Source organism: Galeopterus variegatus, unplaced genomic scaffold (assembly GCF_000696425.1).
Source record: "Galeopterus variegatus unplaced genomic scaffold, G_variegatus-3.0.2 Scaffold4065, whole genome shotgun sequence".
NCBI classification, from domain to species: Eukaryota; Metazoa; Chordata; class Mammalia; order Dermoptera; family Cynocephalidae; genus Galeopterus; species Galeopterus variegatus.
In genome coordinates, this window is record NW_007730176.1 from 124,823 (window position 1) to 142,869 (window position 18,047).

General features: G+C 33.4%; 1 protein-coding gene across 1 annotated transcript in view; it reads right to left on the bottom strand.

Moving 5' to 3' along the window:
* Nucleotides 1-18,047, bottom strand: part of SS18 (synovial sarcoma translocation, chromosome 18) — a gene marked incomplete at its 3' end in the record, with an annotated part of 64,219 nt that overhangs the window by 13,543 nt on the left and 32,629 nt on the right. Inside the window, exons 4-5 of the mRNA XM_008586647.1 lie at nucleotides 11,019-11,172; nucleotides 7,291-7,512 (exon numbers count right to left, since the gene is read on the bottom strand). Coding sequence (XP_008584869.1) covers nucleotides 7,291-7,512; nucleotides 11,019-11,172 — 376 coding nt within the window. The remainder of the gene's footprint in view (nucleotides 1-7,290; nucleotides 7,513-11,018; nucleotides 11,173-18,047) is intronic.

The following is an 18,047-nucleotide window of genomic DNA, read 5'->3' on the forward strand; positions in this document are numbered from 1 at the left end:
GCAATACTGATCAAAGATATAAACAAAACATCTAGTCTGAACTCTAATGATAATGGCTGTAATATACCTAAAATTCTTTGTAATAGAGACTTGCAACACTAGCAATATGTCATAGAATTACCAATTTTAACAGTGAAGAGAGACGAAGGTACACGCAATTCTCATTCATTCCAACCCACTACAGGGATCGAACGTGACCCTTCCATGGAATATAATATATGAAATAATTTCTTCATTTGTAAATTTTCTATGTCGTACTTGAAATTCAGTATATCGTGGTATGCTTTTATTAATATTAAAGATTTACTTAGTTTACTAATTTTGGGGTTTCCTATAGCTCCTGAGCCTGGATGGGGAACATGGGGTCAAGTGTGAGGGGGAAAGAGAAGGGGGGGGTTTCAAGACTAGAGATCAACCACATGCACAATCAATCAAATCTATATAATGGAGCCCAATAAAAACTCTATAAACACCGAGGCTCCAGTGAACTCCCCTGGTTGGCAATACCGTGTGAGTATTATAATACATCCATGCCAGGAAAGCAATGCATCCTGACTGCTCAAGGAGAGGACGATGGAAACCCTGGCACTTGGTACCTCTTCTGGACACTGCCCTATGTACTTCTTCCTTGGCTGGTGTTAATCTGTATCCCTTCCCTATAATAAATCATACCTGTGAGTATACAGCACTCAGTGAGTTCTGTGAGTCCTTCCACTAAATTATCAAACCTGAGGGTGGTTTTGGGAACCCCCAAACGTGCAACTGGTGTCAGAAATGAGGCCAGTCTTGGGACCATCCCCTAGAACTTCACAGTGGCTAAACTCTTGCAGCTGGTTATCAGAACTTAGGGCAATATTGAAGACTGTCCTCTAACTCCTTGCAGCAACTCACATACACTGCCCTTTCCACCCTCTCTCTCATTAAGTTCCCCTCTCTAATGGATCAATATACAAATACAACTTAACATCTTACCATCTTTAAAAAATCTTTCTTGACCTTACATCTTTCGCTGGCTATTAGCCCATTTTTGTTTTCCTACATCAAAAAACGACTGAAAAGAATTGTCTTTATTTACTGTTGCCACTTCTCTTCCCATTTTCATATTAACATACTCCAGTCAGGCTTTTGCTCCCTCCATTCACCAAAACTGCCCATCTCTGTCATAAAATCCAGAGGTTAGTTTTCAATCCTCAACTTATCTGACACACTTAACAATTTTCTCATTTTTAAAACACTTCCTTCACTTAGCTTCTCTTGGCTTCCCTCCCAATTCACTGGCTGCTCCTGCTCAGTCTTCTAAGTCTTCCTAGAAGAAATCCCTCACCTTCCCAATGTCAAAATGTTGGAGTGCTCAGGGATTGAATCTTCAGACCTCTTTTCTTCTTTACCTTTATCCATTTATTAAATGATCTCTTCCAATATCATGGCTTTAAATATCCTGACCTCTCCCTTTAACTCTAGACTAACAATATGTAACAGCTTACCTGATATATCCACTTGGATATCAGAAGTCACTCAACTAATAGGTGCCAAACCAAACTCCTTAATCTGCTATTCTCCCAGTATCTTAATCTCAGCCATGGAAACATTATTCATCCAATTACTTTGACTTTGAAGTCATCCTTAACTCTGTTCTCCTTTACTCTACATCATCTATGCTGGCAAATACTAACATAACATGTCAACTGCACCTTCAAAATATATGGTAAACGTCCTAAAACTGACTACTTCTGATTACCTCCACAGCTATCACCCTATTTAAAATCACCATCATCTCTTACCCAAATACAGCAAGAGCCTTTTAAGAGGTCTCCCTGCTTCATCCCTTGCCTGACTACAGACTATTTTCCACACAGCTGCCAAAGGTATCCTTTCAAGATCATACATTCAGATCATGTTATTCTTGTACTCAAAACTTTTCAGTACTCTCCCCTCTCCCTCAGAATAAAATCTAAAATCCTCACGGGTTACAATACAAGGTCTTTCATGGCCTAGCCTTCCACTACCTCTTGCACCTTATTTTTCATGATTCCCCACCTTCACTCACTCAGCTCCAGTTTGACTGGTCTCCTTGCTATACTTCAAACACACCAATTATACTCCAGCCACAGGGCTCTTGCTCACTGTTCCTTCTGCCTATGCAACAAACTTTTCCCAGGTATCTGCTCCCACCCTAAAACACGCCTTCATCTTTCTTTTTCCCTTTACTTTGCATATTTTCTGCACTTATCATTATCTGACATATCTATATCTCATATGAGTCCTTAAAAAAAAATAGGAAGCTCTTAAACTGACAACATTTATATAAAGTTATAAACTTACTAGCACTTCCCCAAGTGTATTCTATAAAACTTTACAGAATGTCCTCTCTTTGATGGGGCTGAGTAAACGACCATGCAAGCTGAAATCATGCAAAAATGATCTTAATAATCTATGGGAAAAATCACAATTATTCCATGACTGCTAAACATTTTTTGTAAAAACACTAAAAACTATATTATTGTCAGTTATAAATGCATAGGGAAATTTTCTTAATTAATATTTAGTTCACTGTAATTTAAAACATTAGAAAGACCGAGAATTAAAGCACTTGTCTTTTGTTGTTCAAAATCTTATCAACAGTAGTTTGAAAAGTAATAGTGCCTCCTTTCTCCTCACGGTAAAACTGAGTATTTCGAGCAAGCATCTTTCCTACAGCTTAACAAATTATCATATTCCCTTCTAAGTTTGGACCAGCTTCCAACATTTCATCCTTTATATTTTTAATGTTGTAAATACAGTATCTCCAAGAATTTCTTTAATGTGAATTATTTTGCTGCTCTCAGTTCCTCTGGGACATCTTCACCTTTTTCATCACAGCCACTTTTCTCACTGACATCAATGAATTCACCTTCATGTTAAGTACCTACACTGCATATCTATTCTAGACTCTCTCAAATGGCAGCAGTGTATACATTCCCATGGTCAGCAGTTTCTTCTATAGCTCCATTTACACTGGATTTGGATTTCATTTCCTGCATTATCACTTTTCATTTCTTTGGTGCACTTTCATCTTTGTTGGCCAAGTCCCTCTTTCAATTATCCAAGTTTGTAAAATGTCATATATAGGTTTACTGCTGGGAGCTAAGGAAGCACACAAGCTATGCTGAATGTGCATGACCTGACTGAGGGAAGCACAGTGACCAATCACTGGCAGAATCTGAAAGAGATACGTATGAATGGTCACTGATCAGGATAGGCATCTGTTATTTATGCAGTGATTTGTGTACTGAAGAGACAGCTGCTAAGTTTGCACTTTATACAATTACCCACAGTTAATATACCATGGTAACTGAAATTTGAATGGTGTTGTTGGCAAACAGGTGTTATTTAACTAAACTGTGGTAACTAAAATTCATTCATATCAAAACTGCACAAAGCGAGGCCTGCCTATATTTCGATAGGATGTCTGTTTCCACATGAATGGACTGAGAATAATAATAGTACATACTATCTCAAAGATGTTGTGAAAATCAAATTAAAGACATGTAAAGCACTTCTATACAGTGTCGAGCACTAAAGGGCAATCACTGAATATTAGCTCTTATTTTTGATAATATGCTAAAAATGTTAAGTTAAAGAAAAAGAACCCTAATTAAATTGGTTTCTTTATTGTAGGACTTCTCAAACCTTTTAATATGCTAATAAGCATGCTGAATCTTCCAACGTATTTTATCAATTACTAAGATCTGTCTGGACCATAATTTAGCAAATGTTACATCAAGTTCTGATATAACTAAAAAATAACTAATTTTTTTTCATGAAAGTAATATCACCATTTTCAGAATACTACCTCTGGAACAAACCATTTTAACAAGTTAAATTCCTATCTCTTTAAGCTAACAAAATGTTCTCACATACGGGAAATTCACATAAGGCAAATAGCCTTAATCTATAAAGGATTCCTTCAAATTAACAATAAACAGACAAACCACAGATTATAGAACACCAACAGGCAATTCATAGAAAACATGCAAATGGCAAATAAACATAGGAAATTATGCATGATTTCACTTAAACTTACTTAGAGAAATTAAGAAATTTAGTCAACTGTCCCATATGAAGTAAGTTACAGGGCCAAGACTTAAATCTAAGTCTGAAGAATTATATACATGGAACTTGTGAAATACATTCTTAAATACAACTATGATAATTTGTGAAACTCCTTATATTTGAATATGTAATTAGTATAAGTCTGTTCAATGAGGAAAGCTACAATTACTAATGCCTTGAAATAAAAATATGCAAGTTCTATCAAATATAACTGTTCGCCATCTTCGGAAAACCTTTCTATTCTAATTTGACTTTTCAAGTATAAGTCTGTTCAATGAGGAAAGCTACAATTACTAATGCCTTGAAATAAAAATATGCAAATTCTATCAAATATAACTGTTCGCCATCTTCAGAAAACCTTTCTATTCTAATTTGACTTTTCATACTTTAATGAATACAGTTGTTGCTTTATAATTATTTATTTATTTATTGGGGGGGGGGGGCAGCTGGCTGGTTGGGGATCCAAACCTTGACTTTGATGTAATTAGCACCACACTCTAATCAAGTGAGCTAACCAGCCAGCCCCTCTTGTTGCTTTATTAAATAAATATCTTTAAAGCATTAAATCTGTCTTCCCAGGTTATCATAGGACATCTGGTTTCAATTCCTGTTCAGTGAAGAAATAGATTTTGTGTGCACTGTTTCAGGCACCAGGAATATAGCACTGAACAAAACAGACATACTTCCCAGCTTTCTAGAACTTTTTAAATTCTAGCAGAGTTTATGCTCTATATACAAGTAAGTTTATGTAGGAAGACTGTGGTTCACTTTGAACACAGATCTTACTCTTAAGGTTCAAAGTGATAATCAATTAACCCTATCTCGATAACGTGAAAACAGCATGGGGAAGCATATGCTGGATTGACTATTATATTTAAGCAACATTTTGCCAGCAGCTTAAGAAACAAACTAACATTAAAAATTTGCTAAATCTTTCCCCTGGAAGCAATAGACGCTCTAAGAAAGCACAGAGAAAAACATTCTGCTCTAGGACTAGTTCAGTTGCCGAATTAAAAAATACTTTTTTCAATTCATAGATACATGTAAAACACTACAAGTGAACTAAAAGGAGGCACCAATCACAATACCACTGACACATAAGCTCATTTTTTTTTAAAGTACCAAAAAACAGTAAATACGGAAATTCTTTGTAACTATGAACACAGTAATAATACAATTAGTAAATTTAATGGGATCGACTTTTTGTTCAGATTTTTTTTTTCTTTTTTTTTTCTGACTGGTAAGGGGATCGCCACCCTCAGCACGGTGTTGTCTGCACCACGCTCAGCCAGTGAGCGCACCGGCCATCCCTATATAGGATCCGAACCTGCGGCCTTGGCGCTACCATCAGCCGCACTCTCCCGAGTGAGCCATGGGGCCAGCCCTTTGTTCAGATTTTTTTAAATGACATTTTGTGTAATACGTCTGCATGTTTTATTATATAAGCCTTTTTACTGATTTTTTAAAACTTTTTTCAGTAAAAATTAAAAAGCTAAAAACAGCTTTTATAGAATTAATGAAGTCCAAAGAGACTCCACAATTCTATTACTAGAAATAATGTCTTTACTTAACACTTGTATGCAGTGTGCCTTATTACACAGTAGAGCTAGGAGTATAAATTAGCAGATTACTTTTTTAAATAATCAAAATGATAAACTGTAAATGCATTAAATATCTACCCTTTAATTTCAATCAGACTCCTAAATTAGAATGAGAAGATTTTTTAGACAGTTTACATTTTCTGGTTTTTTGGTGGGATAAAAAACCAAAATACTTCAAAACTACAAAAATGAATGCATCTAGATGTTGGCTGGAAATATTTTTAGAAGACTACTAACACACAATCAGTTAATGTTTCAATTTTAACTGAAAGAACAGTTAATAATATCTCAAGAAATTTTAAAAGTCAAAATGTTTCCTTTTACAGACTTTTAGTATTTTTCAAGCTCTTCTTTAAAAAAAAACTATTTAAAATGCATTTCCTTTCATTTCTTCCATCAGTTTAGGTCTAAACAGAAAAAAATTTAAAGTAATATATGTAAATACAGAAAATATGTTCTACAATAAAATGAATATTAAAACTTCATTAATAAAACTTTCATCATGCTAAACAATTTTTTCATCCAACAGGTACCATAATTAAAATAATTTTCTAGGAAATTCATATGATTAAGAAAGTGGGTGCTGTCCATACATTGTGTAGCTTTGTCTTTTTTTTGTAATTGTAATTTTCTTTGGTATTCTTTGATTTTGAAATATAAAAATTTAAATGCTGTTTATTTCTCCTGAATAGATTTTTTAAAACAATAAAAATTTCCTCAATGATTTTCATACTACTTTCTTTCTCTTTTGAAAAGTGTCTTTTATTTCTTCAAATCAGATCTCTACATAGTCATTTTTTTGTACAGTTTTTATTTCCTATTAAATTCACATAAAATGAGAACAAAGCAAAGAGTAATATAACTATGATAATAAAAAGAAAAAACTATACATTCATACAAAATATGACATTTTTTAAAAGATTAGTTGGTCCCTAAGTTTAGAACAAAATATTCCTGTAAACACCTCAACTCTTTTCTCCAAAGCCAGTAATATTTTCTATATAAACATTGCTGACGCATTATCCTTTTTTTCTTCAGATCTTATGATGTCATATCAAACCATGCTGCAGCAACATCCATTTTTGTGCACACTACCTTTTCTTAACTATACGTTTCTAAGAACCGTGCCATCATTATTGTAGTTGCTGTCAGAATCACTATCAACGTACTTGCTCTCCCTCCTGGTAACCAAACTGTATGGAGAAACATCTGAACTCCCTTCTGATCTACCACTGCTAACTAGATCTTGCTGTTGTTCTGAACCTTTAATTGACCTAATAAAAAAAAAATATTCCATCATGGGCACTTAATAACTTTGGAGGAAAAAATGGAACAAGTGCCAGTTTTGTGAAGCTACACTGATTGACAATTTAGTCTCCCTTTGTTTTCAGTATAACTCATCAAAATTATAAAATATATCTCTACTCATATTTTTAAATTATAACATATTATTTCATCATAAATAATTATCAAGAGATTAACATTAAATTCCTTTATCTGGATACATTTTAATGATGTGGTTTTTATAATAAAAATATAAGAAATTTTATTACAAATAACATTTAATTCTATCTTACACTCCATAAAGCTTAGTTACCTTGGTTTGGCTGCATATTCATATTTGGTCTGGGGCCATAGTTTCCCATTGGTTGCCCTTGACTCATTGTCATCTGATTCTGTACTGGCATGCTCTGCGATGATGGCACAGAATGGTTATAACCTCCCATGGATCCATGGCTACTAGAAGGCATATTCATGGAACTGTTCGTCATATTGAGTTGATTGGGTCCTGGTCCCTGCATAGGCATATGGTTAGGCCCTTTGAAAACAAAATGATCAGAACCAAAATATGAAAGTTAAACAGATACAAAAGTACCCTAAAAGGCTTTATATTTTTTGCATTATAATAATAATAATACCAAACAATAACTTGAGTATTTAACCAATAGCAAAGTAAATAGTTCACTTGAATAACAGCATTACTGTGAGATGAATGTTGTTATTCCCATTTTACAAGTTAAAAAACTGATGCTTTTGAAAAGCCAGGAACATTCTAAAAAAGAAGGTAATGAGGGAGGACTAGCTTTATAAGAGAGCAAAACATATCATAAAGCTGGATTGACTAAAAGAGTATAGTACTAACACATAAATGAATAGACTAACAGGTTAATGAATCAGAATAGAGTCTAAAAATAGACCCAAACATGTAATTTAGTAAATGATAATAGTGGTGATATTAAGTATCAGTGGGCAATAGAAAACTAATTTGGTAAATGTGACAACTGGGTAGCCATACGGAAAATAAGTTAGTTTGCTACTTCATTCCTTCCATTAAAACTAAGTCCATATGGATAAAATATTTAAACATTTAAAAAGAAAAAAGAAAAGAAACCATAAAAGAATTTCAAAAAGAAAATTTTCTTAAATAATCCTTGAATGGAAGGGACTTCTTAAGTATGCTATAAAACCTAGAGCCATAAAAGCCATATTTGATAAATCGGTCACATAAAAATAAAAAATTGGAACATGACAAAAAAAACCAAACCCAAAATAAATAATAAAAATGTAAACCAGGAAAAAATTACTTACAAGGCAAATAATAAACCAAACTAATTACTTAACATACAAAGTAAAACAAGATCATCAGTAAAAGAACCGGCAAAAAGACATGAAAAACCAGTTCACACAAAAATTACAAAAGGATTCATAAACATGAAAATATCAATCGCTTTACTTATAATATGACAAAAAGGCAAATTAAAACTATGAGACCCAACTTTCATCTTTCAGATTTTCAAAAGTCCAAAGTTTTGATCCAACGATATGAAGAAACACTTCCACACATTGTTAAGGGAATATAATTATAAATAAGTACTACTTTTATATAGCGCAATTTGCAGTAACTATCAAATTTTAAAATGCATATGCCTTTAACCCAGAAATTTCAGTTATAGGAAGTCATCCTATAGATATACAAGTTTCTGCGTTCATGAATGCAAAAAAATAGACATATGTATGCACATTTTTACAGTTTTTACAGACACATTCATGGCAGCATAGCTTGTAATATCAAAAGACTAGAAACAACCTATATTTCCATCTAAAGGAACTGTTTTAATAAATTAGAGTAAAATCATAAAAAAGAAGGTGATACAGTCATCAAAAGGAATGAGACAGCTCTTTATATACTGAATGGAATGATGATCTCCAAAATACATCTTCAAGATGGAAAGAAAGATACTTAATACTATTTATAAGAAGAAAAAAAGAAAATATACATGCATATTTTTTATATACACAGACTATCTCTTGAAGGATAACTAGAAACCAATGCCTCTCTGGAACTAAGTGTCTGGAGAGGCAGGGGCTGTATAACCTTTGGTACCTTTTGATTTTGGTGCCACAGGCATGTATTATCTAGTTTTTTAAAAATCAATTAATTTTTTTAAAAAGGAACCTGAGACTGAGAAGCTATTTGACCAAAGTCAAACAGCATATAGTAGCTCTGCAATTAGATTATAAATTAAAATACTAAAAACAAACTAAAATAGAAAATTAAAAATCTAGGGGGAGCTGGCCAGTTAGCTCAGTTGGTTAGGGCACGGTGCCGGTAACACCAAGGTCAAGGGTTTGGATCCCTGTACCAGCCAGTCACCCAAAAAGAAAAAAAAAAAGGAAGAAAGAAAATTAAAAGCCTAGATACAAATTTGTGTGCATAAAAAGACTGGTTAATATGGATCAAATAAAGAAAATATAAGATACTGGCCTTCCAATTTCTCCTGCGCCTAACGATAACTCTCTAACTGTTGTTAGGAGAATCTCCTAACGTTTTAGAGCTCTGCAGTATTCTGGACAACCTAGGTCAAAGCTGGCTGATAATCTCTGGCTTAGTAAAAGACTGTAACTACTCCAGATGGTCTTACACAAAAACCAAAATGTCTTGTTAACAATTGTATTGCTGCTCAAGTGCTTCTTTGGTCTTAGGCTTCAATGTTATATGAAGAAGTTAAATCAAAGTCCTAATTAAAGGTATCACCATAAAAAAATCACAAAACTCCTAACTAGCTAACCTTCACTAGCATTACCCTTCCAGTTCGAAAAACAATGTGTCCTGGTGAGCTAAATGGAGATTCAGCAAGAAGCTTTCTCCTGACTACAACCTGAAAAGTAGTTATGTCTTTATTCCCACCTCCATACTGGGTGTGAGCCATCAACGTTACAAGTCTTAGTGGGAAATAGAAGACAGCCACTGAAACATCATTGCCCTCCTACATGATCAGTCACACATCAATCTATAAACCAGGCTACACTGCCTCTTTTGCTCTGTGCTCTTTTGCTTCTTTTACTACACCTGCCATCCTTGGACACCAATGCAAAACCAACACAATCGGCTACAGAAGACACTATCCCAAGGATGCTAATTACTGATTTTAGTAATAAATTGTTCTTTTATTTTAATTACTTCCATTACTGCTAATTGTATAAGTTTCTTTTTGCTAATGAAAATAACCTTTGCCTTTAGAACATAAAAATATTCCCATATTAAATGTAAAGAATACTCCACTAAATCTTATGGCTACAGGTTGATGTTGTTTAAACAAAATAGTTGAAAGATACATTTCACATTAAAAATTCAAACCAGCAAAAGGTAACTAAATGAACATCCAATAGCTTAAAAGATATCATTCTAGTGACTGATTTTAAAATGGATAATTAGAAAAGGGAATGGCCTACAATATATGAGAGCTGACATTATTTTTCAACTTTTAATTTTGCTTTAAATTCAATTTCCATATTTATGTTATGCTATAAACATATATATTCATAAAAATCTAGATTCGGCTTCAATAACCAATGAAGAAATAACTAAATACACTAGCCCTTTAGAGACTACATTGTTTCTTTTCCCCATATGTTTTTTCCAATGATACTGTTTCTGCGATCAATAAATTTTTAAGTAAATAAAAACTCAGGTAAATGTTATAACACCTTTTTACAGATTTTAATTCTTAAGCCACGGCGCAATGCCTTTTTTTCCGAAAAGCTTCTAAAGCTAACTGTATTGCACAGCTTCAGACAGACTAAATTTAGCCAGTTCTGTTCATCGGAGGAATGCTTTGTGTCAGCTCCATCAAAGCCCAAGGGCAGCCTGATAAACACTGAATACAGGTCACGTAGCTCTGTAGCTAACAAACTCTAAGAGAGCTTGTACTCGGGGGCATTCAAAGCAGTTTTGTCATCAACAATCTAGTATCCCTTGAGCCCCCATGTCGTTTCAGTTGCTAAGCAACTCTGGTGTTAATGTCTTAGAGGAGAAAAACTTACCAGGCATCTGGCCGTTCATCTGGTTCTGCATGTGTGGTGCAGGAGGACCCCCACCTACCATTCCATCTGAAGGCATGTTGTGAGAGCGTGGAGGTGGGGGAGGACCACTCTGACTCATCCCCCCAGGACCCATAGGCATATTCTGTGTAGGTGGCTGAAAGAAGACAGTTTAGTAAAACAAGGGAAACAGTTAGACTAATATATTAAAAATGCATATGGTATAACAGTTGCCTATATATTAAATTGGATAGAAACAAAAACACAAATGCATTTCAATTTCTTCTAGTGCATTTTAATAATGGACTTATTAACATCATATTTAATACCCCTAAAAACTTCACAAAATGGTTAGCATGAACACAGCATCTGAGCGCACGTCAGACCAAAAGTACACCACAATTAAATTAAAGTATTATTTTACTTGATAAAATCTCAATAGTGAAAATAAAAATTTTAACATTCCATACAAAAAGAATTTTCATTTTTCATTTCTTTATATATTAATGACTTCTAAGTATCTATTGTTGTTATTTAAATTGTGTTAAAAAAATTAAGTCTCCTTTCAAAGTTATTAACATATTAGGTATATTTAATGATGGATTTTAACTGAAAAGGTACAGTAACAAAAAACTATAAAAGGACCAAAAGTCCCAACGTGATATATTTTAAACCATTTGGGGGAGAAAAAAGTGGTGGCAATGAACAATGGAAGAATGTTTTCAAACACAGCGACAACAGTTCAGTTCAACATTTTTGTGCCGACTACTGCTATAGATTGGAAACATTACTGATGGCCTCCAAGGGTACAGAGACAGCTGCCTCAAAAGGATGCCTTTGGCAAATTTCCTAATGAAATTTTGAAGAAAACCACTGACTAACCTTGAGAGTTCACAAAAGGGCAAAAGGAAAATATAGACACAAGATGGTCTGCAACACCTGGCTCTCTTATTAGGGATATTTTAGTGGAGAAAGTAAATGGTTATTTTCTTTCCAAACTACCATTTCTAAGCCTGCAGGAGAAAAGGGCAGCATTATTCTTTACTAATCTACTCCTGCCTTCTTTCTCTGATTCTCGATGTTCTGAACATAATGCCCATTCCAATAACTTTAGTTGTTCTCCTCCTCCCACATTTTTAGATAGCCAGTAGGTTACTGTGTACCTTTCCAGCTTGTGTGAACACAATTCTGGCATTCTCAACAGATAAGCATTGTTCTTTAGCCATCACATGTAAATACTCAAACCTCCAATCATTTAATAATCTCTAAGATTTACAAAAATAACCAACCACTACTCTAATAGCACCCATTTAAAAATCAGAATTTTAATTTCTACACTACTCTACCCAGAAAACTACTCTTTCTTACGTATTTTTTCTTCAATCCTCATCTTCAATTATTTATCCAACTTTTATTCTTTAAACACTTAATAACCTTGTTCAGTTTTCACAAAAAAATACCAAATATCAACTCAGTATGACATCTTTCTTTTAATTATACTTCATCATCCTTCAAACCTGGCTGAACTTGACCTTCTTCTGTTTGAAAACAAAAATCCATCCTTATTTAATAACCTTGTTCAGTTTTCACAAAAAAATACCAAATATCAACTCAGTATGACATCTTTCCTTTAATTATACTTCATCATCCTTCAAACCTGGCTGAACTTGACCTTCTTCTGTTTGAAAACAAAAATCCATCCTTATATATTCTTGTCCAAATTATCTGTTGAAAACTTATGTTCTCACTCTCAACAGTCAGGTCACTTTCTTGTAAGTCAACTCATAAAACATCATAGTCGCTGTTACCATCATGGTAGAACAGCTTGTATCAAACTAACCTTCCTGCTAATAAAAGTCATAAAATATAAAAAACTGTTTGAAGACACTACACAGCAACTTGGAGAGAGAAGAATAGAAAAGGCTACAATTCTTGAAAGAAAGGAAGCATATAAGACCAGCTGCACAAATGCCTTGGCTTTTTCCTTCGGTTTGACCGAGTAACAGGAAAATAAAGCCCAAGCTTTGAAAGAGGCAGTCCTGTTGGACTGAGGAGAAAACAGAGTTTTTGACTATCAGAGACCTGGAAACTAAAAAAAAAAGTCCCAGAGAGGAAGAACCACAAAGAGGAACAGAATTCAAGAATACTAGAAAATAACAGGAGGCTAAAGAGCTGAGAAGAGCTTCCAGCTGCTACCCACTGCTATGGAGACAAAGATTGGAGTATAGGCCTCACCAAGTTAGAGGGGCCTTCAGAAACAAACCAAGCTCTCTCTGTTGAGACTTCAGAAATGCCTCTCCTTAGACAAAGGTCAAAACTGAAATACACCAGCCCTACCAAGTCTTATCATCAACCCTCAATAGACTCAAGGTGATCTAGTACTTCACTTATCAAAGGAAAACTTAACTCTCTTTGGAGGAAAATAACACAAACCACAGCTTCTATAATTGTTTATCCACAATGTCTGGCATTACATTAAAAATTACAAGGTATTCTAAAAACAAAGAATAAATGGCCAACACCTACTAGGGTGGCTATAATAATAACATAAAAATAAAAACTACAGAAAACAAGAAGAACAGGCAAGAATGTGAAAAAAATTGGAACTCTCATATATGCTGGTGGGAATGTAAAAAGGTTCATCCACTGTAGAAAACAATATGGCAGATCCTCAAAAAATTAGACATGGAGTTACCATATGACCTAGCAATTCCACTCCTGGTAAATAACTCAAAAGAACTGAAAACACACATTCATGTAAAACATGTACCCAAATGTTCACAGTGGCATTATTCATAATAGGCAAAAAGTAGGGAGAAAAAAAAAAAGTCTGCCAACTGATGAACAGATAAACAAAATGCAGTATGTGAACACAATGGAATATCACTCAGCTACAAAAATGAATGAAAATACTAGTACATGCTACAACATGGATGAACCTTGAGAACATTATGCCAAGTGAAAGGAGCCACATACAAAAGGCCATACATTTTATGATCTATTTATGTAAAATGTCCAGAACAGGAAAATCCACACAGTCAGAGAGTAGATTAATTACTGCCAGGGGATGGGAGGAGGGAGAAATTGAGATTGACTGCCAACAGATATGGGATTTCTTTTTGGGGTGATGAAAACATTCTGGAATAGATAGTGGTGATGGTTGCACAACTATGAAGATACTAAAAACCACTGAATTGTATACTTTAAAATGGTTAGAAATGTGAATTTTATGTTATGTAAACTTTATCTCAAAAATAAAATTATCTCAATTTAAAAAAAAGAATAGACAACCAAGAAAAATAACAGAAAATTTAAAAAACACACAGTCATTCAGATTTTGAAGTTACCAGAGAGACTTTAACTGTGATTGGGGCTGGCAGGTTGTCTGAGTAGGTTAGGGCACAGTGTTGTAACACCAAGGTCAAGGGCTCGGATCCCCGTACCAGCCAGCCACCAAAAACAAAAAAGGAGGGCCGGCCCAGTGGCGCACTGGATAGTGCGCCGCTTGGGAAGCACGGCGGCACTCCGCCCGAGGGTTCAGATCCCACATACAGACCGGTTCCCGCTCGGACACAGAAAAAGACAAAAAGACAAAAAAAAAAAAAAAGGAAAAAAGAAATAACTGATTGATACGTTCAAGAAAAACTTAAAACGAAACAAAACAAAACAGGAAAGATGGAGAATTTGAGCAAAGTCCTAGAATTCTAAGAATCAAATGAAAATCTCAAAACTGGGAAATACGATCACTGAAATTTAGAAATCAATAGTTTAGAAAGAACAAAACGGGATTGGTGGAATAATGTATACAGAAAATATGATACACAGTGAGATATAAAGGACAGAAAATACAAAAAAGAGTGTAAAGAAACATACAACATGGGGAAAAAGTACACTAATTGCAGTTACAAACACAGAGGATACAAAATGAAACTCAAGCAATATCCAAAGAATGCTGGTTAAGAATTTTCCAAAGCTAACAAAAGTCATGAGTCTCTGGCATAAGAACCATGAAGATCTACAAACCTCAGCAGAATGTAAAGAAAGCCACACATAGACACATCAGTGTTTTTTTAATTTTCTGTTATTATTCTTGACTATTTATTGTTTTCTTTTGAGACAAAATTTTTTTGAGATAAAATTTATGTAACATAAAATCCACTGTTCGAACCATTTTAAAATAAACATTTCAATCCAAGTTTATTTATTTATGACTAAAAACCAAAGTCATAAATAAACCATTCAACTCAGCATTCTATATTAAGAGAAGATGTCCTTCCAACATGAAGATGGAAGAAAAATAATTTCAGATAAACAAAAGCTAAGATAACTTGTTACAAAAGAAGGGAATTCATCAAACTAAAAGAAAATGACCTCACATGGAAGCACAGAACTGGAGGAGTTAGAGAAGAATGGAAAGGTAAATATGTGGATAAATACAAATTAATATTGATATTTAAAAAACAGTAACAATAACTTGTATGGCTTAAACATATATAGATAAATATATAAGACAAACACAAAAGATGGTAGACTAAATGAAGTTAAACTATATAAGGTTCTTCCATTTTTCAGCAAGTGTTACAAGTACAAATTGAGACTAGAATCTAATAAACTAAAGATGAGTATTGTAATCTCTAGGGCAACTACTTAAAAATACATACATATTAAAAATTAACAGCTAAAAATCTAATAAAGAGGAAAAACACTGATGGATTAATTCAAAGAAAGACAGGAAAGAGACAAATAAAAAACATCAGGATGAGAAGACTCAAACCCTACAGTTATCATGTTCTGCATTAAATGTAAATGATCCCATCAATCCAGTTAAATAACAAATATTAATAGACTGGACTTAAAAAAAAACACAGCTATATTCTCTTTACAACAGACCTACTTTAAACTTAAGGGCATAGATATATTAAAAGAAAAAGGTGGAAAAATACACATCATTCAAATACTAATCAATATCATGATGATGTCACTATGTTAATATTGGACAGTTGACTTAAACCACTAGGGATAAAGAGGGATACTTTATCATAACAAAATGTTTAAGTTCAACAGGAATGTTTAACAATCTTAAATTTGCATACATCTCAGCACACAGCTTCAAAAATTTATGAAGCAGAAGCTGACAGAACTAAAAGAAAAATAAAATAATTCATAACAATGGTTGGAGATTTTAATATACTTCTCTCAGTAATTCACAGAAGACAAAAAAAAAAATCCTCCAAGAATATAAAAAAATTGACATCACTATTAACCAATTTGTTTAATCTAACTAATATATATAGAACACTATACCCAACAACTGCCAAATACAGATTCTTCTTATGTACTGTACTAAAAAAATACTGACTGAACTAAACCATATACTGGGCCATACAGCAAATCAACAAATATCAAAACACTGAAATCAAATGGACTATGTTTTCTGAGCATAGTGGAATTAAACTAGAAATCAATACCAGAAAATTATTAGTCAAAGAAGAAATCACAATGAAAATTTGAAAACATTTTTAATTAAATGATAATAAATACGTAACATCAAAACTTGTGAAATGTCCAGCCCAGCATGACCGAGCTGTCACTGGAAGCCCCTATTTTCCCCCAATGGAATGAGGGAGGTACCATGAGCCTCAACCATGACCCCCCTTCTTCCTCTTCCTTCCACCTATTTCCTTCCCCCTTCTCCTCTCACCCTTCCAACTGCTCCACAACATCTTAGAACATAAAAAAATTATATTAATAAATATTTTTAAAATAAAATGTAAAATAAATTTTTGAAAGTAATGAACACAAAATAATTCTAACAAAATAGTTTTAATAAAAGAATTCAAATAATAAAAAAACTGTGAAATACAGTTTAAGCTATGCTTACAGGACAATTTATAGCCTTAAAATGCATATTTAAGAAAAGGGAAGGTTGAAAAATCAATGATAGAAGCTTTTATCTCCAGAAGCTAAGACAGAAAAATAAACCCAAAGTGGTACAAGGTACAAAAAAGGAAATAACTTAGACAAGAACAAAACTCAATGAGATAAAAAATAGTAAGAGTAAGAGAAAATTAACAGAGAAAATTAAGAAAGTCAAAAGACAGTTCTTTGAGAATGTTAATAACCCTAAATAGGTATAATCGAGGAAAAAAAAGAAAGAATATTCAAATTTTAGAGAATTAAAGGGTAGGCATCAATATATATCCTATAGACATTACGAAGATAATAAGAGGACATTAACAACTACTTCATGACTGCATTTGATAATTTAAATGAAATGAACAAATTCTTTGAAAAACATAGCTTATGGAAACTAAAAATAGAAAATTTCAGCAATAGGGATCTGTTAAAGAAACTGGATCCATAGTACTTCACTTATCAAAGGAAAACTTAACTCTCTTTGGAGGAAAATAACACAAACCACAGCTTCTATAATTGTTTATCCACAATGTCTGGCATTACATTAAAAATTACAAGGTATTCTAAAAACAAAGAATAAATTTAAAATCTTCCCTAAGAAGGGTAGAGGTCTTAGAAGTCTTTCGTTATATGTTATAGGTATATATATTGTATTATACTATATATGTTATGTTATGTTCCATGTTACATATAGTATTTTACATATGTTCTACATTACATGTTATGTTTTACATTATGCTATATTGAATTTTTCCATGATTTTTGATACTATAAATGGATTCAACTTAAATTTCATTTTCCAATTGTTTGTGACTCTATTTTTTGTATTAACTTTGCATCCTGCAAGTTTACTAAATTCAGTTAGTTCTAGCATTTGTTTTGTAGATTCTTCTGGCTTTTGTACATAAATACCTATGTCATCAGCAAATATAGACGGTTTTACTTTTTCCTTTTCAATCTTTCTGCCTTTTACTCCTTTTTATTTTTCATTTTGCCTTATTGAACTGGTTAGGATCTCCTCCTGCACAATATGAATAAAAGTGATGACAGTGGGCAAACTTGCCTTTTAATAGTCTTAAGGAGAAAACATTCAGACTTTCACTGTTAAATATGAAG